General features: G+C 36.5%; 1 protein-coding gene across 2 annotated transcripts in view; it reads right to left on the reverse strand.

Moving 5' to 3' along the window:
- LOC139120229 (TBC1 domain family member 14-like) overlaps positions 1-25,616 on the reverse strand; it is a 45,434-nt gene that overhangs the window by 9,712 nt on the left and 10,106 nt on the right. Inside the window, exons 2-11 of one of the 2 annotated variants that reach the window (XM_070684450.1) lie at positions 21,286-21,534; positions 16,630-16,712; positions 14,772-14,889; positions 8,551-8,657; positions 6,556-6,633; positions 4,824-4,909; positions 3,347-3,418; positions 2,539-2,667; positions 1,282-1,391; positions 392-495 (exon numbers count right to left, since the gene is read on the reverse strand). In XM_070684450.1, the coding sequence (XP_070540551.1) occupies positions 392-495; positions 1,282-1,391; positions 2,539-2,667; positions 3,347-3,418; positions 4,824-4,909; positions 6,556-6,633; positions 8,551-8,657; positions 14,772-14,889; positions 16,630-16,712; positions 21,286-21,534 (1,136 nt within the window). Of the gene's footprint in view, positions 1-391; positions 496-1,281; positions 1,392-2,538; positions 2,668-3,346; positions 3,419-4,823; positions 4,910-6,555; positions 6,634-8,550; positions 8,658-14,771; positions 14,890-16,629; positions 16,713-21,285; positions 21,538-25,616 lie in introns of both variants that reach the window. The other variant, XM_070684448.1, reaches the window with a different exon arrangement.

A 25,616-nucleotide genomic window follows, 5' to 3' on the forward strand; every position in this document is an offset into this window, starting at 1 on the left:
GCTGCACATTAAGAAAGTCAACGTATTCAAATAAAAGATAGCCATACTCCTTGGTGAAACCATCCACAAACGATACAACTCCCATATTGAGTCTGAAATTCAAAACCAAATTTGTACCTGTATTAACCCTTTCAGGAATAAACAACTGTATACAGGAGTGATTCAGGTATGACAGCTGAAAATGAGGCCTGAGAGACTTACAGTTGTGTTGCCCTATCAAAAAGGTACACATACTGAAAACGTACATTTAATGCAGCACTATCTATTTGCATTCAATATTGAGCCTCAGTGATGACAGATGAGCAGGAAGATTTGATTTAAATCATGACAGTAGAAAAATTTAGAAGAGAGTGATTCTTGGTGATTTGTTAAAATGTGCATCTATACTTACCAAGTGCTGTCCTGAATAAAAACTCTTCCCCATCTCGGAAAAAGACATCCCAAACCCGGCAAGCAACATCCAGAGGTAACGATTTGCTGTATATTGTGTACATCCTAGGGAGGAACAAACGAAATGAGATGGTGTTTAAGAAACGTCTGCATACGACTGATTTCAGCCAAAATCACAGTTCTGTCATTAATATTCAGAAATAACTGTTTGTCTGAAATATTTTAGGCTTTTTGGAAATTATACGTACAGGAATTGCATAAACAGTCCTTTATTACAACTGATACTACTACTGAAAATATACAAATCAGACATAGAGGGATTGCGTAACAATCAGTGAGAAAAAATGCATAGCAGCCAAATTTGTATGTGTTTCTGTTTGCAGCCCCCATATCACCTGTATGATGATATAATTCGTAACAAAACCACAATAATTGTGATCAGCGCTAATGACTCAGAGATAGGAAAATGCCTTGATGATTTGTTTATGATTGGCGATTCAGAATTGTGATGCAGAAAATTTTACTAGACTGTGGCAGGATGGCAGGCATACTTGCAATTCAATTGGGATTGGATGGCACAACTGACAAATTTGCAATATTTTTTGCATAATCAGTGCAGTTGGTGATACCTGTCTGACCTGCACCCCTGTGATGTAAATGAGTTCTCACATAATGTGGTTTAATTTTTCTGGAAATTTTTGCAGTGGACTTCAGGAATACAGTGAGGTCAGATGGTATTGATGGGTTGTTTGTGCTCATAATGCATAGGTCAAAGTTGTACCTGTGTGACTCAAAAAGAGTATAATTGAGCTGAACTCTGACTACAGCCCGGTCATCATTTCCATGTTGTCTGACAGCGAGAGGACATGGAGAGGTATGGGATCTACTCACCAGTCGATGATGTACAAATCGGGAGTGACATTGAGCTCCTTGAAGTGTTTGAAGAGTTCTGGCAAATTGTCTTCAAAGTACTCCTCATAAGTAGCAAAGTAGGCTTTCATCTGGGTGACAAAGTAGAAAGACATGATATGGGTGAGAACAAGGCAAAAAGAAACCAGCCGAGTCAATTTTGATGAACACATTCTTGTTTAATACTGGTTTTCACCTTGCAGAGTTGAACCTTCCAAATGTAATCTTCTGTGCCATGTCTCCGGAACATCATTTTAACCCTTTGAGAGTTGCAATTTTTCCCATCAAAATTTTAGAGCAACATTTCATTAACTTTTATGAATTTTTCTGAAATTTTTTTGATAATTTTTGACCAAATGTATATTACATTTTATTGGCTACACTTTTTTGTCAAAATTTTAGCAAAAATCTCAAAAGAATTGACTGGGATATATTTTATAAAGGCAACAAAAATTGATTTTGGTGCTCAAAGGGTTAATGGCAAAACTCAGAAGAGAAAAGTGACTTGTAAGTTACTGGACTTACGTCCACCCCTATAATACCTGAAATTTCTGAACTCTTTGTGTCAATTCAGCAATTTCTACAGATTTCTTTGTGCAAGTCCTTCATTAGGTACATATACATGTTATGTGAACTTTTCTTTCTTACATCAAAGAGAACTTTATTGAGTCAGTGGTATATGGATTTATCAAAATGGGGTATACTGACTCCAACCGAATCAAGCTGCCCCCTCATATTTGCATTGCCTAGCAAATGGAATGAAGATAATTGACTAATCCGTCGGGAGGTGGATTAAGAATGTTGCAGGTATAACTGATGAAATCATAAGCCTTTTGTAACCGTATAAACAATCTCTATGATTCACACAAAAATCCCTGAGAACTATTAAATACTTGCCTCGGCAGGGTAAGAAAGTTACTACTGTAATGATGTTGGGGCCAATGTGCATCAGCTCGAAAGTTTGTATCTGATAAGTAGATTTAATTACTTACAGTAACTTAAGGAGTCAAAAACTACGACCATTGTGTTGCTGATTGACTGTTTGGAAATTACTGAATGACAATAATGATATTCAGCCGACCAATAAGATATAAACTTCCGAGATGCTGCACATTGCCAGAGCGGTAATGTCTATTTACTTTCAATGGTGTCAGGAACAGAGACGCATCCCCACAAAATAAAGCAAATGAATGTATCGTACTATGATAACTTTGACAGCTACATTTGGAATATACTTACTATTAATTCATCAAGTCTGAAGAAGGAGAGCTGACAGGACTTGTTAAGTAAATTTGCAAAGCATATGAAAGCGTCGGCTGGTTCCAGATTCAACAGAAACACCGCTGCTATGAAAGACATCCCTTGCACCTGTAACAACAACATCATCAAATAACATCATCAGGATTTGGATTTTGTTTCGTGCAATAAACAATAACTGTGTGTTTAACATTTCATCAATTTTCTCTTTTGATCTCAGTGCACACTCAGTCTGAGTACATACTTGATGTCATACTCATTCTTGTTTCTATTTTGATTTCCTTGGTTTGTTTTTCCTGGAAATGTTTGGCTTTCAAAACTACCTTGCTTCTTTTATATGGTGTTATGGCTACCATATTTATGGTAATTCTTTACACAAGACCACGTGTGACTTGGTGTTTTTTCTAACCATCTTTCTTGGTGTAAGAATAAATTTGTAAATAATGACAAACAGGGGCTTATAAAATCTAATGTTCCAAAAATATCCAAGTTTGTGCAATGTTTGTTTGCTGTGACTGGCAGTACTAGTACACTGATTGATGGTATACATATTCAAATCAAGCGCGACACAATATCATCTTTGACACAAGAGGTGACAGAAAGGTCAAAAGGGCAGGGCACATGACCCAGTTGGTGGCGTCATCAAAATCTGGTTAAAGTTTTCACCAGACAGAATATCAAAGCCTGATTCAACAGTTATGTATGATTATTGAGTTGTTGTCATACGATCAGAGTGACTGAGAGTGGAAAGACTCAAAGTATTACAGGAAATCCGCTCTGGCATACTTACATATCCAACGTCAGGTCTGTAGCAGGCATAGGCACCCAGTATACTGCCAAGCATGTCATGGTAAGGACCACCCTGTGCAATGACACCAGAAATTTCCCCATAGTTACACACAATGTCTGTCTTTCATTTCCATCTTTAACCCTTTGAGTGCATTATTTTTCCCACCAAAATTTTAGTGCAATATTTAACCAATTTTTATGAATTTTTCTGTAATTTTTTTGATAATTTTGGACCAAACTAACACATTTCATTGGCCACATTTTTTTATCAAAATTTTGGCAAAAATTGACTGAGGTATATTTTATAAGGGCAACATCGGCGCTCAAAGGGTCAAACCACATTACACAAAGAGATCGTTGATCAGTTTTAGTCACCTATAGTGCATTACTAGTATAACACCTGCCCTGTCATATTTCCATTTTAAATATTAATATTTTTAATACATTAGACTAAGAAATATAACACAAAGCTTTTGCTGAGTATATTTTTAAAACTGTAACATCATCACATGTCAGTATGTGGAAAATACAGCAATTTGTCAGAAAAAAAATTGACTTTCTCATTAAAATGTCACACATGATAGACATTGTGACATCACTGTGTTGTGAATGCAATAAAAACTGATGCCCTGTCTCACGGCTGACCTACTATCAAGGTAAAATTATAAATTACTAAGCACTGAAAATCTACAAACACATCAATTCTCATTCACTTCTTAAACAGAACAAAACGCAATACATTTACATTAGAAAACATTTCTGGACTGTCATCATATGCAAATTTTCCCAGGGTGAATTAGTCTATGAACATTTTGAAATTTTTTTTTTTCTGTAAGTTAGGCAGTCATTCCACTGCCCAAAATTACGGGCTCAATTTATGTAGAAAAGTGATGATTAAGTTCCAAGAGAACACTGAGTGGCTGTATCCAATTACAAATCAGCCGGTGTCCCTCGGATTTCATGCTGTGCTTCATTAAAGATGGTACACCTGGCCTTGAACCTCAGCAAATTCATAGAGATCATTTCACAATGTACGGATGACCTTGGGTAACCCCTCATATAATTAATGCCTGATTTCCAACATAATTGTGTTCGTTTGTGCAACATGTATTAATGAGCACAGTTTGAGCATGTAAATGATTTAATTATAATTAGGAAATATTAATTAGCTCGAAGTGCACAATATTATAAACCTACACTACATGAAATATTATATCATATCATTGACTAAGTAAGCTTACTATCTTTTGCACAAAACCCCTATCAATAGAATAATCTAGTTTTCAATGACATCACTTACATCAAATTCGTGGAAAAAATATAAGCAACTGCGTTTTGTGTCTTAAGTATGGAGTCATCCAGCAACAAGCACTGGAGACACACGCACGTGAACTATCAAATCTCAGACACTGCTTTACAGACGCTGAAGTAGCTAGGTGACATCGACACACTCAAGAGCACTGCGATGCTACGCTCACCTTTTGAAATATACACAACTGCGGGAAGGTTCTATTGACATCCAGCTTGATGACCTCAACGCTGCTTTCTTTACTGGCTGCATGAACTAGCAAAAACATAATGAGAAAAAAAAAATTTAATTGTCAGGGGTATGTGTGATGCATCGGAGAATTTCAATAAAAGAATTTGAATGCAAGAGTATCTGAGAAGAATGCAAGGGTTTTAGATCAGACATCATGTGGAGGAGCTGATGTTATATGTATATAGGAGTGTAGTCAGCCATCGTGTGTTTTGGTTTTGCAGATGAGCAGGCCTTGAAGTGCCAACCTTGGAATCCGATCATACAGCCATCAGTTTTGCATTAGTGTTTACGGCTTTACAGAAGTATTGCATGCTAGTTTCACATTTCACAAGCAAAACAATTTTCGCACAAAAATAACACATATGCGAAAGATTTCCTACACGGCACAAACTAAATGACAGAACATACAACGTACAGATTTGATGACATGACACAGATTTCAAAATTTCACTGAATTTTCTGTCAAATTTTCCCCATAATTTGGATTACCGCCGGTCCTATTATTTTCAAGATGGTGGCTGAACTATATACAGGGACATTTGGGGTGAAAAGGTTACACAGCGCATGCTGCATGCTAAATCTAATAATTTCTGAGCAAGATGGAGTGAAAAATATTTTAGACCCGAGTCACTTTATAGAACTAAAAGACAAGTAGCAACAGCATAATATATTTATTGGCATGTTATTAAAGGGAAAATGGATGAAACTTTTGATCAAATGTTTACAGTGTTTTTGTTTCAAAAACAGCTATATTCTCTCTCCTATATATCTCTTTACGATGTTGAATTATGAGGCACTACACTTGCCAACAAATGGCAACATTCACAATATGATCTGATTCATTGGCAAGTCAGAATTCTCGTTCAGACTGGAGTTCAGTTGTCAATAACAATATCGGTCATCACACACATACAGGATGTGTTGACAAGATGAACACTGGATATTTCAACATAATTTTGGCAGCAGCACAAGAACAAGAACTTATCTTATAAACTGAACAAAATAACAGAAAGCTACAGAGACAGTATTTAAACAGAGCTTTAAAGACCCATTAGCTGCGTCTTTTTGCATTTTACTTAAAAATACAAAGAATTCCCATTCAATCTTTGGAGAAATATTTTGGATTCTTCTTTTTAAGCCGTATCGTCTTTGAAATTGTCAGTATTTCAAACTTTGGTGATGGATTCGGTCGACTGAATTCAGGTGTTTACGCATAAATTTACGGCGACCATATTTGAGTGGCAACTTGAAAATTATTTAGTCACTAAAATCTAAGTTGTGCATTTGTCATACTATAGGTAAGCATTTTTGCATGAATTACCTTTGATTTCAAATCATTTTATCAAAAACAATACAAAAAGAAACAGCTGAAGGGGCTTTAACCCATTCATTCCACTTTCCTCTCTAGAGATCCAACTTTACCTTAGTAAACGATGGGATTGGTTCAAACCATGCTGGTGAAAAGGTTAAAGGGTCACGATAGTTTTTCCGATTTTTTGATCGGAAAAAATACGGCATGATGTCATACAGCACACTAACCAGTGACGGCAACGATTTCTCTGCATCAGTCACAGGAAGAGTGGTTGTAAACCTGTCACTTAGCTCGGCACCAAGCCAATTTGCTGCACCAATGGACTCATTAGAACAAATTATATCTTTAAGAAACTCACCTTCCTCGCTTTCTGAGTCACTGCCGCTCAAGGCTTTTATGAGAGACTTTGCACGTGCCTTGAATATCTCAAATAATTCTGAAAAACAAAGTAGGGAAGTTAAAAAAAATTCTGGCTATAGAATCAAACTGTACACGTGCAGAATTTTTCGTTTCTCCACAAGAAATTTAGTGACAGCTAACAAGGAAGCTACTTGGTGGCCTATGCGGCTCCACTGACTGTTTTCATTGAAAACATCAATGAGAGGAATGACTGCATAGCACAAGGAAATCTAAAACAAAACAACAGAAACGGCTGTTCTACTGATTTTTCAAATAAAACATTTCTGATAACAAAAGCCAAAAGAAATGACGAATATATCGCAGGACACCATACACAAAAACAACCAAAAATTGCCATCATTGTAAGTCGTGTAGTCATTAGTGGAAATGGAAAAAAAATTTCTACATGCTACATGCAAAATTTCAACAAAAACCAAATAAGTACATAACTAAACATATCAAATTTGAAAGCCATCGGAGAAAAGATGTTTTGACCAAAGTGAGAAAAATTTGCCCAAGAAATTTGCACATGAAAACTTTGTCATTACTTGAACAAAAGTAGATGGGGTCATCCATGGAGACCAACAATTCAAATATGATCTCTATCAGACAATTTCAGAGATGAACTTTGAAGAAAACTGGGCAAGAAACTTCGAGCAAATCACCTAAGCAAATGTTTCTCTAAAACACAAGAATGGCATTCCTAAAGAAGCTAGATGACAAATTTCAAAGCTGTAAGACCAGTGATATTAGTGAGCTGATATTGACTGTTACATGATGGCTAAGAATGAGGAATTTGCTCCCAAATTCAAAAATTTACAAATGCAAAATTCATGATTATTTGAAATAATTCATGCTGGGATATCTGTAGGCACTTGTAAACCAAATATGAAAGTTTTCTCTAGTGGTTTCAAGGTTTCAAGTGCAAGGTTGATAGAGGACGATGCCTGCCAATGGACAATCAATTTATCTGATAGGATACACTGAGCGACACTGACAGTAGAGCTAATGTTTTCACTGAAAGGGTGCAAGAGTGGAGAAATTTTCTCTCGGATGGTAATAAAATTCACTTTCCTGCAAAATTCAGATGATTCAGTTACTAATACACTAACAGTTACACCCAACAAAAATCTTCTGAAAGATTAAATTACAAATCTGTCACTTCAAGTGTTTTCTGTCAGCATCAATTTTATTCATTTACCGCTAGATTGCTTTGTAAAACTGTCTGATGTACATAAATTGAATTTCCTGCGTTGTCTGGGGCTAGCTATTCGTTGATGAGATCCCCCTCCAGGACATATACGTACATCTACACTGTTGCAAAGGTACAGTGCCTGAGGTGTCACTGACATGGGGTTATTCAATATACACATAGTGTGTTTTTTTAAGTTTTTCAAAATCTTTTCACTGCTACTCACTCACAGTCCAGCATTTGCACATAAACAGTCATTCGTAAGCTGGAATTGTTTTTTCGCCATAATGCATGAATGTATTATGATAGTTGTAACAATGATGAATACGTTAAGAAATTTAGTTTCTATTTCATACCATGCAACTGACAACTATATAACTTGTAGAATTTTCATAAATTGCAAATTTCTCGTAGCTAAGCATGAGCTAAAAGCAGGAGGGCTTTGTGTTTTGCAAAAAAAAAAAGATTACACTCGTTTTGTGACTGATATTTTCATCACAAGTCTGAAAGACACTAGGGTCATCATAACATTTCAAAGAGACAGTTTGGAGATGCTTGTGTCAGACGAATGTCTAATTTTCTTCACTTTTCTTACTCAAAAAAAATATGCAATTTCTAGAACTTGCCTGGCAGCATTGTGAGCAGTGACCTGAAATTCCACAAATCACGCAGACGATTAATTGATATTAAATTTGTCAGAACCAATGACAGTCATCTCATCACCACACTGAAAAAAAAAAGTTGGCTTTTTAATATTCTTACCATGTGTGATATTGAGTTCGTTTCCAATGGCTAACAACCACACTTTGCCTCTGGCACCTGGAGGAACCCCGCCCCACCATAAATCCCGAGCTTTCTTGGAATTTTTCCTGGGAAAAAAAGAGACTTTATATCATTAGGAATGAATAACTTGGTTGACAGTCCACACTGAAATTGCTCCCATCAATTTGCTCTGTGTACAAGATGTGTTTCAATGTGTCAATTGTCTGTGTACTGTCAACGAGGATATCTGTGATTGCCGAGTCTTCACATCATGAGTTCACTAGATTTATGTTTGATGCGTGCACTGTGTATACATGTTCTGACGACTTTCAATGTACACAACACAAACTCACACATTTCCGTGTACACAGTCTATACATTATGTTTATACATTAGAAACATATACCATGTACTGATGTACTGTTTTATTGTTGATCAATAAACATTCCCTCATATATCCTAACATCTGTGCCATATATAAAAGGAATTTTTCAAAAATTTGCTGCAGGAGTTTGAAGTCTCAACCCTCTACACACAAATTTGCGACATCATCATATTCCAATAAACCATCACTTCAAATCAGTGACCCGCGGATGCAATCACAAAGGCCGTTTGGTTGTTACAGCGGTGGCAACGCCTGGAGCTTGTGACTCTCTGTTGCCAAGCAACAGCTAATGAGCCGTACAGCTACATCTGTCGGAGAAGCACACATTTAGAAATGTTTCCCGACTCAGGTCAACTTATTTCATATCGTGTATAATTGGATTACACTTGGATGTTTTTCAGGTCTATGGTGTGAATAAATGAAACACCTATTTCATGAATGTTCCACTGGCATTGTGACAAAAAAATCAAAATCTGCTGAAAGCTTTAGGGATCAATAAGATTCTGTCTGCTAACAATACTGAGATTGTCTTTCACCGGTGGCTAAGTATGCTGTGCATGTACATACGACACCTTGTCAAAAACTGATGTTACTGCACATAATTTGATCTATATTCATTACCGAAAAGTAGTACATGGCCCCCCGAGAGTGTATTTCCTCATACAGCGCCATGGAAAAACTCGTGATCAAAGACTCTCCACTGTTGAAACAGGCATTGCTGGCCCCAGGCTCTTGTCAACGAATATTGCGAAGAAACATGAGGAGAGAACAAACTGCGTGACCACACAAGTGCAACACCTCTGAAGATTTGTAGGCTTGGGGAACTAATTTTAAAAGATTGGAGACATATATCCTCAGAGCGGGAATTTCACCCCAAGTTGGACAACTAACTGGCTTTGTCCTCCAGTCATTAATTTAAGCAACAGGAAATGCGAGTGGATATAGAATTTCAGGAAGTCATCGCAAGGAAAATATTTATGTGACTCAAAAGCGCTCATCGGGAAAAAAAATAGTTGAGGAAATGTGATGAAACTGTGATCTTTGGCTTTACATGTACACCACAAGGAGAAATAGTACTCCTGTATTACATAGAAATACCAGCTCTTGCCCTGTTGAACTCTGGGATGAGATGAACAGAATATTGTATTTCAGAAATCTGGGATAGGTACACATTGCTGTGTAATACCAAAATTGCCAGTTTGTGATAGTAAATGATGCAAGAAGCGTGTGTTCATGTACAGTTGACATTATGGATACAAGCACTGCATCTTGTCAGCTTATAATTCAAAGTCTGTCTTCATAATTATTTCACACACATGTTCTACAGCGTATCTACAACATATCTTTATTAAGGTAGAACACGCCTCGGGGGCAGATATTCAGTCTTTCAAATTTTATAAATTCTCTTCTGAGCTACCTCTTGTAGGAGCTCATTTTAAAGCTCTTGCGGAAAGGAAAGTTTTTACCGTCTTAGTTTTTCAAAAATAAAATTTTTTAATTTTTTCCCATTTAGTTAACACAGGGATGGCGCCCATTTTGACTTTCAAAAATCGGGAAATCTTAGGTAATTTGTGTCTCTAGTACCAAAATTTGCATGGTGACCCCTGATTTTTATTCTTTCTTTGGTGAGAGAATGGTCGAAAATTTTAAGTCTTTCACTTACAGGCGCATACTACCTTAACCCTTGACTTGCGAGACATAACAGTATCACTTCCCCATCTGCCAAGTCAGTAAAAAGCAGTATTGAGCCAAAACCATATGTATTTTCACACACTTGGCTTGGTATGTTATAGCAGCTTTATATCTGTAAAAATCATGTTTACAGTATCTCTGTCTTCGGGGACTTTCAAATTTTCAAGTCTTTGCTGAAATGCAGCATATGGTATATGTTTTGCTTTACTAGTTTTTCACCAATTCGACCTGATGGTGAAATATGAACTTGGCAGGACATGGGTTAAACATATTGATTTCCAAGAAAGGTCGAGCTGAACATAAAGTACATCAACAAAAGGAAATTTCTGAAAGGCTGCAGATATTTCGGGGAAAGGGTTACTTGAGTGGCGGTAGTTTTGCTGCTATGATAAAGAAAACACTTCATTTGATGCTTCTATTAGATATAATTACAGGTAAATCTAGACATACATCCCAGATTTCCTTGCAAAAAGCTGCACCTGAGGGTCCATCAAAGACACTGAAATAAAAGAAGTTCTATCCAAATCAGCAGTGGATCAGAGTTGAAGCACGAGTCCCTCATCATACATTCTCATGCCATGTCAAAATTTGCACTCGACTCAAAAAAAAGCATATACTGTGCATGGTATTCTCTTTTAATGAGAATCAAGGTTTGAAGACCTTTGAACGGAGTGTATCTGTATGACGGTAAGCTTGTCATTGCTTGAGCTGAGAGAAATGATTAAAGCAGTCCCACAGCCCGCACAGGGACCAATATTCCAAGATTAGAAATTTCAACATCCTCCGCTCAACAGGTAATTTGGGCAGCCTTTTGTGCAAATGGAAGGAAAATCATCACAATTTGCTGACTGTTAATGACTGTGTGCAAGTCACACCATGTAATGAACAAAATTTACATAGCATTGATGACTACCGTATAATACTCGTTTAATCCTTTGAGCGCCAAAGTCAAATTTTGTCACCTCTATAAAATGTGCCCCAGTCAAATTTTTTTCAGATTTTTGCCAAAATTTGGTGAAAAACTGTAATCAATGAAATGTGATGCCCATTTGATCCAAAATTATCAAAAAAATTACAGAAAAATTCATAAAAATTGGTAAATGTTGCACTGAAATTTTGGTGGGAAAAATTGCAGCACTCAAAGGGTTAAAGCACCTTCAAAACATACAGAAAACTGCTTCAACACTTTCAATGGCGACAGCAGTAACATTCTCAACACTGGAGCTCCTCATGGAATGGTTTGTGGAATGGAAAACTTTTCATTTACTGTTTTCCATCTAAAATGAAAATAGCAACTCTATTGTGAACAGCCTGCTGCAATAATAGTTTCATTATTAATCAGAATATGAATTCAATATCTCTAAACCGTTTCATTATCTTGGGACTTGATTAACTTGCCACGCCACGCTACATGAACGCAGAGCTTCCATTGAACATGAGATTACCGCCTTGTAATTGGAGTTGTGAATGAGGGAAGGCAGCAATTTGATTAAAAAAGAAATATCACAGCGGGATTACTTAACTAGATGATGATAGGCATGAGAGATATTGCAATAATCTCTTTAGGAAAATATTAACACTCAACACTGCTAAGCCACTTTTTTCTAATTTGCAAAGTTTGCACGAAAAGATTTGTACACAGCTTCAAAATATTTATCTGATACTAAATTTACAAACTATCTTGTTTTTATTGAAATGTTTTGATAAATGAGGAAATGTAGGTAGATCTTATAATAAATGAATAGCACAGTTCACAGTTACAGGTTACAGGTTTATTACTAAATATAGATGCACGTGTGTGACATCGGACATTGCTGCTCAAAATGCGGACAAATTTTGTCAGTGTTGCATGCATGGCTGCTGTTGCAGCTTGTAGTCTGAGCTGTTAATACCGTTATATGTCCTTTAGTGTTCACTGCAACATTAGCAGTCACCTAATAAATTCTATTTCTATTATTCTTGAATGGATAATTTCCAAAAATGTAATCAAAATTTGCCTACAAATATTTATTACAGTGATGCCATTCACAAACAGCCCTATTTTGGTGTAACCTTATTGCTTCAGACAGACAGCCTTAAAAGCAATAATAAAAGTATGGGGACTGACAAGATTATCACAATCCTTAGTCTACACAATGAAAGCATCAAAACACCTCCTTATTAATAATAACTTTCAACTAAATTTAACATTATCAGAATTCATTCACACACCCACATATTCTTTCAGTGAACAGTGAAAAACCGGATTCCTTTTCATACACATTCTACTGTATTGTGCCTTCATTGAATTGTTTTCACACCCTGATCCTACAACATGGAAGGAATCAAGGATTGAAATGCCAGTAATGGCTTACAGCAAGTCCCTGATACATAGAATATAAAGAAAGAACAGTTGATATGACTTATATTACTTATTTGCATTTTTGTTCTAGAGGAAGTCCATTTTCTCGGTCTTTTTCTCTGAAGTATGATAGAATACAAACTATTAGCCTCGTATAAACAATATATTGTGTACAGTATGACATCATATGGTGTCGTTGACAAACAAATTTTAGTGCGGACTTAAATTTGTTTGTCAACAATAACATTGAACGTCACACACACACAAGCTGCGTCCCTAGTTGAATACTACCCAGTTGACACAATTTTAGGAGGACCAACAACTGTATTTCATACACAAGATAAATATGATGAAAAAATATGTGAAAGAGGTTACTGCTATTGGAGCTTGGGACAGAAATTTCAGTTAGAAATAGGACCTGTTTCACTGGATGTACAGTATGGTTCAATTCTGCTTCTGCATATTAACTGACTACATGAAGTGCAAACTTTTCCCAAGGAAAATTTCAACCATTCTATTTCAAAATCAGGGTTCACCATGAAAATTTTGGCAAACAAATTATCTTATCAATATTTGAAATTCAAAATGGCTGCCATCCCTGTGTTCACTCTATGGGAAAAATTACATATTTTGTTTCCATAAAAATGAAACAGTGAATACTTTATTGACTCCAAGAGCTTTGAAACAGCCAATATAAGTGGTTGATCAGAAAAGTATTGCAAAAAATAAGATTATCCGTCCCTGAGGCACATTCTACCATAAGAAGTATGTACCATGTCATGTGGCAATCACATGACAGCAAACTAACATCTATGTTCCTATCTTGACTTTTTAATACAGGAAAAGGTCATTAGCAAAGACCTCCTGGTGGAAAGGATCAGCTTACGCACTTTAATATTTGAAGATGAATGCAAGAAATTGAAAGCAGTGTCAAAATCAGATGTGTAAAGATCTACTGTCATATTTCAAGAGGTATTTTACGCAATAAAAGCGTTTTTTTTGGTGGGTTTTTGACAAGGATTTAAACAGAGGCACGTGTGTGAAAACTGATACAAGGGTGCTGTTTCCTATCATCAGCACTGATCGATGACAATCGAGTGCTTTTCCTTTCTTGAGCAGATGTGAAACCCATCAGAATCAGTAATCTTGCATGTCCATCTGACCAAGATAATGCATTACAGATTACACAGGGTCTGAAGTAGCGCATTACATGAGTCTACAAACTCCATTCCAACTCCTACGCACACACATATATGCAGCCAATATGTGCACGTGGATGTTAAAGCTCAAAAATTCTTGCGTGTTATTAACTCAATTCAAAAGCCTGGTTTTTTTTAACTGCAAAAAAGAGCTGGATGAAATAACTTGCTTGCTAGATATATCTGAAAATCTGCGGATTATTTCATAAACCTTCAATAAACATCACACAGGGTAAAATAAAACTGCTACTGCTGTGAACCTACAACCTAGCTTTTGTATGCAGATAAATGGCAGTCTAGTTTCTGCACATCCATCTTGAGCTCAAACTACTGGTGTATTGACTACAGTGCTAGACAGCCCTAAATAAACTTCACATATACTAGACTAGTATAATGTATTATCACTTGTGTGTGTTGTATGTGTGTTGTTGTGCCATACATACTAAGCACTTCATACCACATAATCGTGCACAACCATTACACTGAAAAAAACTTGAATTAATTTCAATCAATGGCTCTAACACACAGCCTTACAAATCTAGCAAACAATACTCTTGTCAACATAGCAATGAAATCCCAAAATTTTTGTTCAATTACAACTTACGCAGTCTCCCAATTGGGAAGAATTTCAGCATTCCAGGTAATGAGGTTAGTTGCTATATGCTCTTCAATTTTCACCTGCTCGGCCATCTTTTTCAATTGACGCTTTGCATCTTTGAACTCTGCAGTTCAAAAAAGGAGAAGTTAGCGGTTTTAGGGCAAGATATGTTATCACCTGGAATATAAAACTGGGGTAGTATTTGTGCAACTCTAACATTTAGTATGTCTCGGACATCATCAATATTTTTTTAATACTATCAACAACATCCCTTGAGCTGGCAACTAGCTATCAAGTATCATGTGTTTAGCTCTATTTATGATTGTTTTTAATTTTTGTTGATTTTTGCTGAATTTTAGTATGGACTAAAATTCAGCCATTAAAGGTAACTTGGATGTGACATACTGAGGTTGACAATTTGAACTCTTAGCATTTCAACATGGTTGCTAGAGTACCATAACGCTTTTTCACAAACAGAGCAAAAACACCAGAAAGTATATCAAATATTACAGTTTATGGATCCATGATACAGAAAGACCAGCGTGAACTTTGTTTACACATTGGAAATTTTCAACAAGTTTGGCAGGTATCTCTCTTTTTGCTTACTTCTTTGAGACAGTGACATAGAAGTGAGCGAATACAAATGAAATTGTGAGCATCGTTTGAAAGTAACAACAATGACGCATCCCAGAGATTAGAAGTTATACCATGGATTTGTAATTTTTAATCAATACATGTATATGTAAAACATGTGGACCTAACAGTTTCAACTAAAATTTTATTTCCGAGCAATGATGGAACTGGTGACCAAAACACTATAACACCATTTCCTGTTTTTTTTCATTGAAACTATAGCATGTATAGGGCGATACTAATGTTTTTGCACAGGCAGGGTTTATTAGTAATACACCCCTATCGCTTACACTACACAATTGTTGTACAACTGAGTTGCAACACCAGTTAATAGAAGGCTTAGGGAAGTAAAGCTCAAACCAGTTTTTGTGTTTAAACAGGAAGTGTTAATACAAACAGTCTCTAAACTGCCACTTGTTACAAGTTGTTGATTTCTATGTGTTAGAACAGTCAGTTATCATTTTTAACTGATACGTTAACATTTAAAATACTCATTAACGGCAGAAATGTTTGACATGGGTTTGTAAAAATCTGGCTACTGATAAAAAAAGGCCCCTACAACCGATGTAAACACTGTATGTGGGGTAAGTTGGCGATTGATGAAAGTTAAAACATGTTTGTTAACAATGAATATCATAGAATATAAATGTTGCAGCTATGTTGACTTGATGCATCTAGATATCATGCACGAAAGATATTGTTTGTAATGCATGCTCAGTTCAGACGAACCCCCCCCCCCCCCTTTCACCATAGACCCTAGAGATTTCTCTAGAGTGTATGATTCAACAGACCAAGTGTTGGCGCACCTAATTTTTGAAATACCATTCCCACTCAACCCAGTTTTATGCTTCAATCGACCCCGTTTTCCCAATTTTACAACACTCTCACTACAAACACTCAAACCCCAAAATTCAACCTACATTCACATAAGTCAGGGGAATGGCTCACCTCTGACCCCCGTCATAAAAGCTAAACAATACAACAATAAATCGAGGCAAAATTACAGCCAAACACAGTTTTTAATGCTCTCTTATCTACCATCAAAGAGGTACTCTAGCAAAACATAATACCATCAACACTCTAATTTAACTTTAAAGAGAGCAATACACGTTTTATTAAAGCACTGTGATCATTGTAACAAAAATAATATGCAAAGGTCACACACAAATTGGCTTTGTCGATTCACATTCACTTGTATTTTTTTTTTAAAGTATGGAATAAACTTGCTTACCTTTTTTCTTTGCATTTTGTACCATCTCTTCGTATTGCTGTTTGTGTTTCTGTTCTTCCTCGGGAGATTTCGCAGGTAGATTGCTGATTGAAGAAAACAAAACAAACATTTTCTCAAGATTAGTTACAGAGTCATATTCAAAGAAACATACAGTACATAATACTGGTAGGCCTATGATGGAGCAATGTGTCTTTATGGTAGTAAATGCCTTAAAAGTGAAAGACTTCAACTCTTGCTCAAAGTTTCCTCAATGAAACTTTTGACAATTCTCTCACCAAATCAACAATGAGAAAATCAAGGGTTACAGTGCAAAGCTTGGTATTAAAGGGAAACATATCACTTGACATTTATCAATATTTAAAATTCAAAATGGCCACCACCCCTGAGTTAACTCTGTGGGGAAAAGTAAAAGTTTTGATTTGCGAAAAAACTATGACAATGAAAATTTCTCTAACTCCAAGAGCCAGTCTGAATATCTGTCCGTAACGCGCAATCAACCTAAAGAGGCATTCTGTAGACAAATTTCAAGAAAAACTATATACATACACTACATAGTAGCACTAACAAAAATATGTGAATAAACATGTAAGCATAATAAACATATTTCTTGTTTATTTCAGTTCAATTACATTTCAGATTTCACCTATATACTTCATGTAATAGGACCTTCAAACACAAGGTGTGGAATCAATGTGAGAGGGAGAGCCTCATGCGATGGTGATAAAATGTTCTACATGTGTAATACTGGTTCTCTGGTCCAAAACATATTTTTCATGATGCAGTTTGATCTATACTATACATGCGGAAGTGGGTCTGCAGTGGTGTCCTGTTCTGTCTAATTAAAACGCACTTCAACTCGACTTTACTGATTCCCTTCACGTGAACATTTCTGTTTTTCTTGCCTGTCATTTAATTTGAGAACCCGTCTGTGTGCCTGACTCACCCATTCCAGATGGTGTACTGCTTCTGAGAGTTTTATTAATCTCCACATACAACAAGAATCGGATCGCCGCAATGCCCGGAGCAACTGCACAGCCCTGCTTGTAGCAGAACCCACTTCCGATTCAAAATTGCCAGCAGATCTCGAGTTACACTTCAGTTCTAATTTCGATACATTACTACAATAATTGACCACTTTCAGATGTTAAGGACAAAACCATCTGTGATTAGAAACAAATTTGTGTCTTCCTGTTGATCTGCGTGGAGGTTGGACAAAAAAAAAAGATGACTGCAAATTCCAGAAATTTGTTACAGACTAACTAAGACTGAATTGGACACAGTAATGATAGGGATTTCTTTCGAATTGATATAGCGCTCATAGCAGGCAGGAAATTCAAAATCTTCATTCTGAAGATTAATTTAATCTAAGAACCTGTGATACGTGAAAACATAGACAGTAAAAAGAAGTTCACAATAAACACAGTGTCATCTAATAATGTCAATTTTTTGTTGGGAAATGGAACACTGACCTTGGGTTACATTATGATGAAACTGAATTTCTTCCACAAAGTTATCAAAATTGAATTTCTTCCCCAAAGATATCCAAACTGAAGGAATAGAAATCACTTTGGCAGACTACTGATTCTATGCCAATGCTAGGTCACTAAACCTCTCAAGAACTGCCTCTGTACTTAATAGCTGAAAAGTTAAGTATTGGTGGCTTGAAAAAAATCTTAATTGTTTATAAAACATTGGCGAACTCACAACCCCTCAGAATCTTTCTTTGACTTCTGAGCAACGTGAATTAAGTTTCTATTTGCTAAAAACCAAATGCTTTCATTCATTGATGTGTGTGCGCTATCTAATTTCTTCAGTTAGACTAATCAAATTATAATTGCCAGACATCCAATACAAATAAATCTGAATAGTAAATATCAGGTGGTTAGAAAACATGAAACAGCTATGATATGTACAAACATGTCATGTTTGCTCCTAAAACCAGCACAAGTGGTTCCTCCCTCTACTTTCTCAAGGCTACCACATAAACATGTCTCCTAGAAAGATAAAACACTTCACTGAATGTGTGTCACGCACACGTCTGTTCCTGACTCCGCTAACTTTTGCTCAGAGCTGTTTTCATTTCTCGAGTGCTGTATTCCCATTAGGCTGATTGTAGCCTAGAAGCACGATGATCCCAACGGTGTAAACTTTATTTCATCACGGCATCTTCAGTCATTACTTTTTGCAAATCATATCAGTCCAAAGTCCAACCATGGAAGTGTACATGTATGTCTGTGTATGTGCATGGATGTGCACTTGCTTGTAACATAAATGCTCATGAACGTAGATATGGGCAAATCATTATGCCTTACACAGTTATTTTCTATTAACATACACATACACAAATTACTAGATACATGAAGCTGCTTGAAGCTTAATACTGCCAGCACATATTAACTTTGGCTGACCCAGTGGAAAAAAGAGGCAACAAAACAGAACTTTCTACTGCTTTATTAGGGAAATCTGCTCAAATGTTGAATTTGCCGGATAGGTGTTCATAGAATTGAAGTCTTTTTGCCATATTAGAGCAGGGAAGTATAATCCCATACAATTTCTATCTGAAATAGAAATGCTATTTCAATCTTATATGTACCTCTTGCTTCACTCATAAAAAAAATAATGTATTTGATTTTGAATGTAAAGAATCTGCATGTCAAACACAGCATTTACAGTACCTAGGTCCAATATTGGGTTTGCTTAGCTCATAATGGATTTTTGAAAGAAGAGAAGACTCTATCAGAAATAAAATCCTTTCTTGTCAGATTGAATGAAGGCTGGGTCAATGACCCTTTGCCTGCATGAAGTATAAAAGAGGGCGTGTATCCCCGGGTTTGCTTTGCCATATAAATAATTTTACAACAGACCATGTCAAATATTCTATAGCTGAGCCCTGTTGTTCCTTTGACACTGATCTGCTGTACCTTCCTTAACAAAGGGCCAGTCTGTGTTTGGTGAAAATAATGATATCCAATAAACCCTTTCACCCCATATCCCTCTCTAGAGGTCAAACTTTACAGTAGAAAACGATGGGATTGGTTGAAGCAAAGGTGGTCTAAGGGTTGAGCAGAGTGTCTCTCGGCTCGACATTTACCAGTTTATCATCCAAGTGTAAAATTTGTATGAATTCAATGGTCAATTTTCAGTGTACATAGATGGTCTCAGTGTGACAGTAGAGTTATACTTCAGTATATTGATCCTGGATGATGTCACGAAATCAAACTAGCCTTGCTTCACTCATTCTTTTTTCAGCCGATGAAATACAACGAAAATCTGGCCGACAAAATCAAATGGTGGGGAGTTATTTTCAGGCTGGTGATCAGAGGTTTCAACAGCTGTCAGCCATCAAAACCTGGTCTCATGCAGAGCATGTGATTATCTACATGTATTATATATGTACATGGCTGTAACTGGAACGTCTCACCCAACATCACCTTTGACCCGGGTCAACAAGTTGTGTTTGGTACAAGTGGGCACTTTACATGTATGTGCCACCCACTTATACGAGACCTTTCAGACCGACGTTTCTTCGCACGTCACCCAGTTGCTGAAACAATAGCTTGTATACCCTTCAATCTGCCACTGTTACCAAATGTGTGACCGAATGACACGACCAAATCCCAACTAAACCAAACAACTTTTAATGTAAAATAGAACATACATATACAATTCATTGAAGACATCTTGTCGTCGAGTCACTGAAAATCAATGGTTACTTGTAGTCCGACTTGCAGTGTGTTCAGCTTTTGTCTTGCAACAGCACAAGTTGAATAGCTACATGTATTCATTAATTTCAGCCAGCTATTTTTCCCCATACACAACCTGTGAACCTTGATATTATCAGTGTTCAGGTAGAATGTGCCTAGAGGACAGATTTTCTGAGTCACAAATTTTTTTAGTACTTTGCCGATCCAATGCTTGTGTGAGCGCTAATTTGGAAATTTTCACTATCTTGCTTTTTTTATAAATCAAAAATTCATCAATTCTCTATGGAGTTCACATGAAGAGTAGCAACAATTTCGGATTTCACAAATCAGCAAAAATTAAAGGGCCAGTAATGCTAACTTTTTGATGATTTTTTCATTTTGCATATCTATTGCAGCTTGTAATTTTACTTCCAAAAGAATGTTGAAACACCCACTTTTTAGCTTCTATAAATGTAACGTGTATTTTTATTGTTTATATTCTGGACCAGAAGTCACTTTTCAACAATAACAATGCAGTTTACACATGTACCGGCTGAGTTGACAAGCTGAACACTGTGTATATCAACATGCACAGGGGAGTAGAACAAGAAATTATGGTTCATATTCAAAACAAATGTGGTAAAAATTATCAAAAGTTAGCATTACTGGCCCTTTAAGGTAATAAATTTGTTTCTCTGATACTGAAATTTAATAACACATCTTTTTTAATTCTTGGTTATGAAATAGACTTGTTTAGTTTCCTTGAGAAAAACTTCAGCAAAAGTTTAATACTTTCAGTTTCAAGGCGTGTATCCCTTTTCCATATAAGGCATTATACACAGCCTATCTGCATGAGTTGCATGCTAGCATGCAATGTTTGTCTACCGGATGAATCTGAAGTCTTCCAATACCGGTGGCAATGACTTTCTAGGACATTTTTTCATGTGTAAGAATTGTGAGAAAAACTACTCACTGTGGCCTGTTTTCAAGTATCAGCGCCGTGGTGCTACTAGCCACTTTCAAGGAACTTGCCCGCTTCTTCCAACTCTTGGACGTTGTGGGTGGGTGCGTCTTGCCCTTGGCCTGGTACTCCTCTGATATATACGCAGGGGGCCGGGCTATGCTCTCCTTTGAAGGAACCCGCCCGAACAGCTTCCAACCCGGTGGGCTGCTGGGTTGAACAGGCAGCTCCTTGGCAGAGGCCTTCTTTGTAAACAAAGTCCTGCTGGTAAGATACAAATATGGGGAGGCAAAACTTAGCTTTGAGCAATATCAACATACAGCAATTGTCACAACACGCAGTCCTGGTAAGGAAGATACCATCTGATAATTCTAGGAGATGACTTTTATCCAATATTATGCAAATTTGTTAAAACATTTTTCAACATCACGATGGGTTAGATGAGGGTTAATATAGGAGACACTCGATAGATTATTACTGACAGCTTTCGTTATTTCTAAATAATTACTGACCATCTCATTACTGACAAATTACTGAGATACAGAATTTCAGTAAAATTGTACTCAGTTGCGTACTCTCCCACCCTTGCACTGTTTTCATTTTACATTGCAGAGAGTCTAACAATTTGCGTTCAACGCATGAACCAGAAACAGTTCAAGCCAACCAGGACAACTATTTTTTGCAGCATTGGTGCAGGAATTTCTTCACACAATAGCTAGCTTTGACATTGTTGTAGGATGACTCACTCCAACCAAACAAATGACTCCTGGATCCGGTTCACAAATTTTCCTTCCCTGTGCTTGGCTGCACTCTGTACCGCATGAGTGAATTTCAAACACAGGGACATTCATTCAACGTGACCACCGATATCCACTGACACACTGCATAACAACTTGACCATACATACATAAAGACTGGCAAATAGATCCACAAAATTCTCTTCAAAGAGTGACATCGCATTTTATAATTTTCTCGCACTGGCGAAGGTACCAGGTTCTCAATCTATAAAAGGAAGTATTTGCCAAACACTTGAATAACCCAAGGACACAAAGTGTTTAATCAAAGCCAGATAGTCTGGAACTACTAGATCCTGGATTCCCCTATTTTCCCCAAATTCAGGTTCCAGCTTATGGAGAACAATATTAGCCTACTAAAAACATGGAGTTGAAGAGTTGCAATCTATATTTTAACTGTGAACAGAATATTATTAAGTATTTGTAACTGTCATTTAAACTCCTTCAACTGAATTGCTGAACAAATCTACGGTATTTTGGAAACTCTCTTGAATGACAAGTTTCTTCTATTTTGAATGACAAAGAGATTTCTGAATGAATGAACGAATGAAAAAAAAGAATATAACCCCAAATAATAAAATTGCCAATAGAATTTAGTTAGTTACCCTTTGAGTGCTGTAATTTTTCCCTCCAAAATTTTGGTGCAATATATTTACCAATTTTTATGAATTTTTCTGTAATGATTTTTACAATTTTGGATTTTAATCGACATAACTTTTCATTGGCTATGATTTTGGATCAAAAAGTTGGAAAAAATCAGAAAAAAATTGTCTGCATTATATTTTTCAAAGGCGGCGAAAATTGGCTTTGGCACTTAAACGGGTTAAACACTTAAGAATATGATAGAGACTGCTGGTTTATTGTACTCCATAACCACTACATTACTCTAAACCATTTTGCATAATACATAACCATATCATATGATCAAACACTTGGGATTTAATGGGCGCAGACTAATGGTGAGAAAGACAGCTTGTTTTGAAAGTAAACATACCATTCCAAATGGTTTATATTTAGCTTGAATTTGTAAAACTTCCTGGTTCAGTCGGAAGAGTCTGACCTTTGAACCTTTCACACACTGACATCGATCAAAAAATAGTGCGCTGTTGGCTGAAGTTATCTTTGCTGTATTTATTCTCAGCGTCAGAAGTAAAGGACATTTATTTACTGCACACAGTGTAATAGATCTCACCATCAGTCATAAACATGGTCCTATTCTTAAAATTTAAACATCTTGTCGTTTTATCCATCACGGTGGTCAGTCAGTCTTATAAACTGGTGAAATAAATAATTACTGTAGTCAGGATCTCTGCTCTGCAGAGCACCAACATGGACACTTGAAGTAATATTGATGATGGTTAATACTCAACGAGAGCTGAGAAATCTTGCTTTAAAGTAGAAAGACTGGGACCTGAGAGTATATTATCCAAAGAGCATCAATTCTGTAGCACTAGAAATGAATCAAGACAATTTCGTCATCCTGTGATTCTCGGGTCACCAGGCTGCTAATGGACTGCTGGAAATAGAGCCCTCTTATTTGAATAAAACATATTTTTTCTGACTAACATTGCCGAGATTAAAGATGACGGCGCAAGCTGTAGATTGCTGGAGTGACATTTTGCTGGGAGGTCCACTTGATCATATTCAGCACACCACATCTACAGCAGAGATAGGAATATTGTCATCTGCATTTTGATTGCAATACATGCAAATTCTCATACTCTTTTTCAAAATGGTTTGTGGCGGTCTTTCTCTATTATTATGCGTAATAATGAAATTTACAAGTTTGTACATGTACATGTCTTTGTTAGGTATCAGTTTCATTCATCCTTCTTGATTTCACATATTTTCCTCCTGTGTCATCACATTATTATTTATTAAAAGGGAAAACAACTGTAACTTTTCACAAAATATTTTCATTGTTTTTGTCCAAGAGAACAAATGTATTTTTATATTCATCTGCCAATGCATGTTGAAATACAATGTAACATTTACATGTACATGTAGGTGGGCAGGCTTGCCAAAACTATGCGTTGTGTACAATAACATGCAATTGTTTGTGCATTGAATGAATTTCAGTGAGACTAAAATTCCACTGTCATGAATAAATTGGAAATTAGTGCACCAGTACAGATTTAGCTGAAAAGTTTGATCAGTAGATACTTCAGCGTGACTGTAGAAGCGGAAAAATGAGATATTTTCAAATGGTACATGGATTTGGCAAATCAAAAGTCAAAGCAAAGGGAGTTTTTAAATGCTAGCTGTCTACTGGAACCACAACACCAGAGTTTTCAATGAATTTCTCATAATTGAATCAGCTCGGAGTTCCATGGCCAGATTCATAATGACTACAATTGAATAAACCGTATTTATATCACTGCTACCATCAACACAACAGTCACTGACCAATTTACATGTACATGCTAATAATATTGAAAATCACAACTAACGTGATCATGTCTTGTGCCTTTTAATACATCCTGTGTGACTTGTGAATATTTACAATGGTGTTTCCATAGCAATAGCTAAACGGCCTGCTTGGCTGCCATGGCAACAACACATCAAATGCATTAGACCCTCAAAAATAATTACATTTTAGCGTAAGTACTGGTACATATGACACACTGGTTTCATATGCAATTTTGAACAGGCATGTTCCTTGGGGCTGTGTGGCCTGCCGGGCCAAAACTTCTCACAGAACTACATTGCATGGTATTCTTGACAGGGAGTGATGCCAACGCACACACTGAAAACTCAATTAACCAAGCAGGAAGATTTAAAATAGAACTCTGAGTCCACACAGATTACTTTACAGAAATACATCAATCATGTTTGGATATTATGCTATGAATTGTAAACCAAGCAAATAATGGGGGAAATTTTACCAGTTACATCAATACACTTGGTCATCTGTCAAAATTCAGTGTATGCATATATTTTACTAGGTTCACATGACAACTGAGACGGACAATTTTCAGATCTTTAACAAATTTATTGCAACATAAGACTGAATAAAAGCACCTCAATGAAAATGCAGAGTCCTTGAAATGAAATGGGTCAAGAAGGTCACGATATTTAAAATTCCAAAGTTGAGATGGACGCCAAAACACACACAGTATCTCGACACATGGCGTTTTCCAACAGATGATTATGTGCAAAATGATTGCTGGAGGCCATTTACACAAAATGCTCATCTTTTGGGTGTTATTTGTATTTTGTGAAAGAACACGGCTTCACAATTTACAGGCTGAACCCCATGGAACAAAGTGGAATGACAAAGGGAGGTCTTTAATACAGGTACATGTGTGTCTGGAAAAAGAATAACATAAACAAAAGAGCAATCAACGGGTATCACCCTATCCTAACCCCACTGACCTTGGAATACAAAACTGTCATCATATATTACATTTGATGTACTGAATGTCATGCTTTGTGCATGTACTAGTCAAGGCAATGTGTGTACACTGGCTGTAATATGATACGCTATTCCATTTTCATGGAAAGAAAAACTTGCTCTTTTGCCCTGCTGCAATGTCGGTCTCACTCCAA

Source organism: Ptychodera flava, chromosome 20 (genome assembly GCF_041260155.1).
Source record: "Ptychodera flava strain L36383 chromosome 20, AS_Pfla_20210202, whole genome shotgun sequence".
NCBI classification, from domain to species: Eukaryota; Metazoa; Hemichordata; class Enteropneusta; family Ptychoderidae; genus Ptychodera; species Ptychodera flava.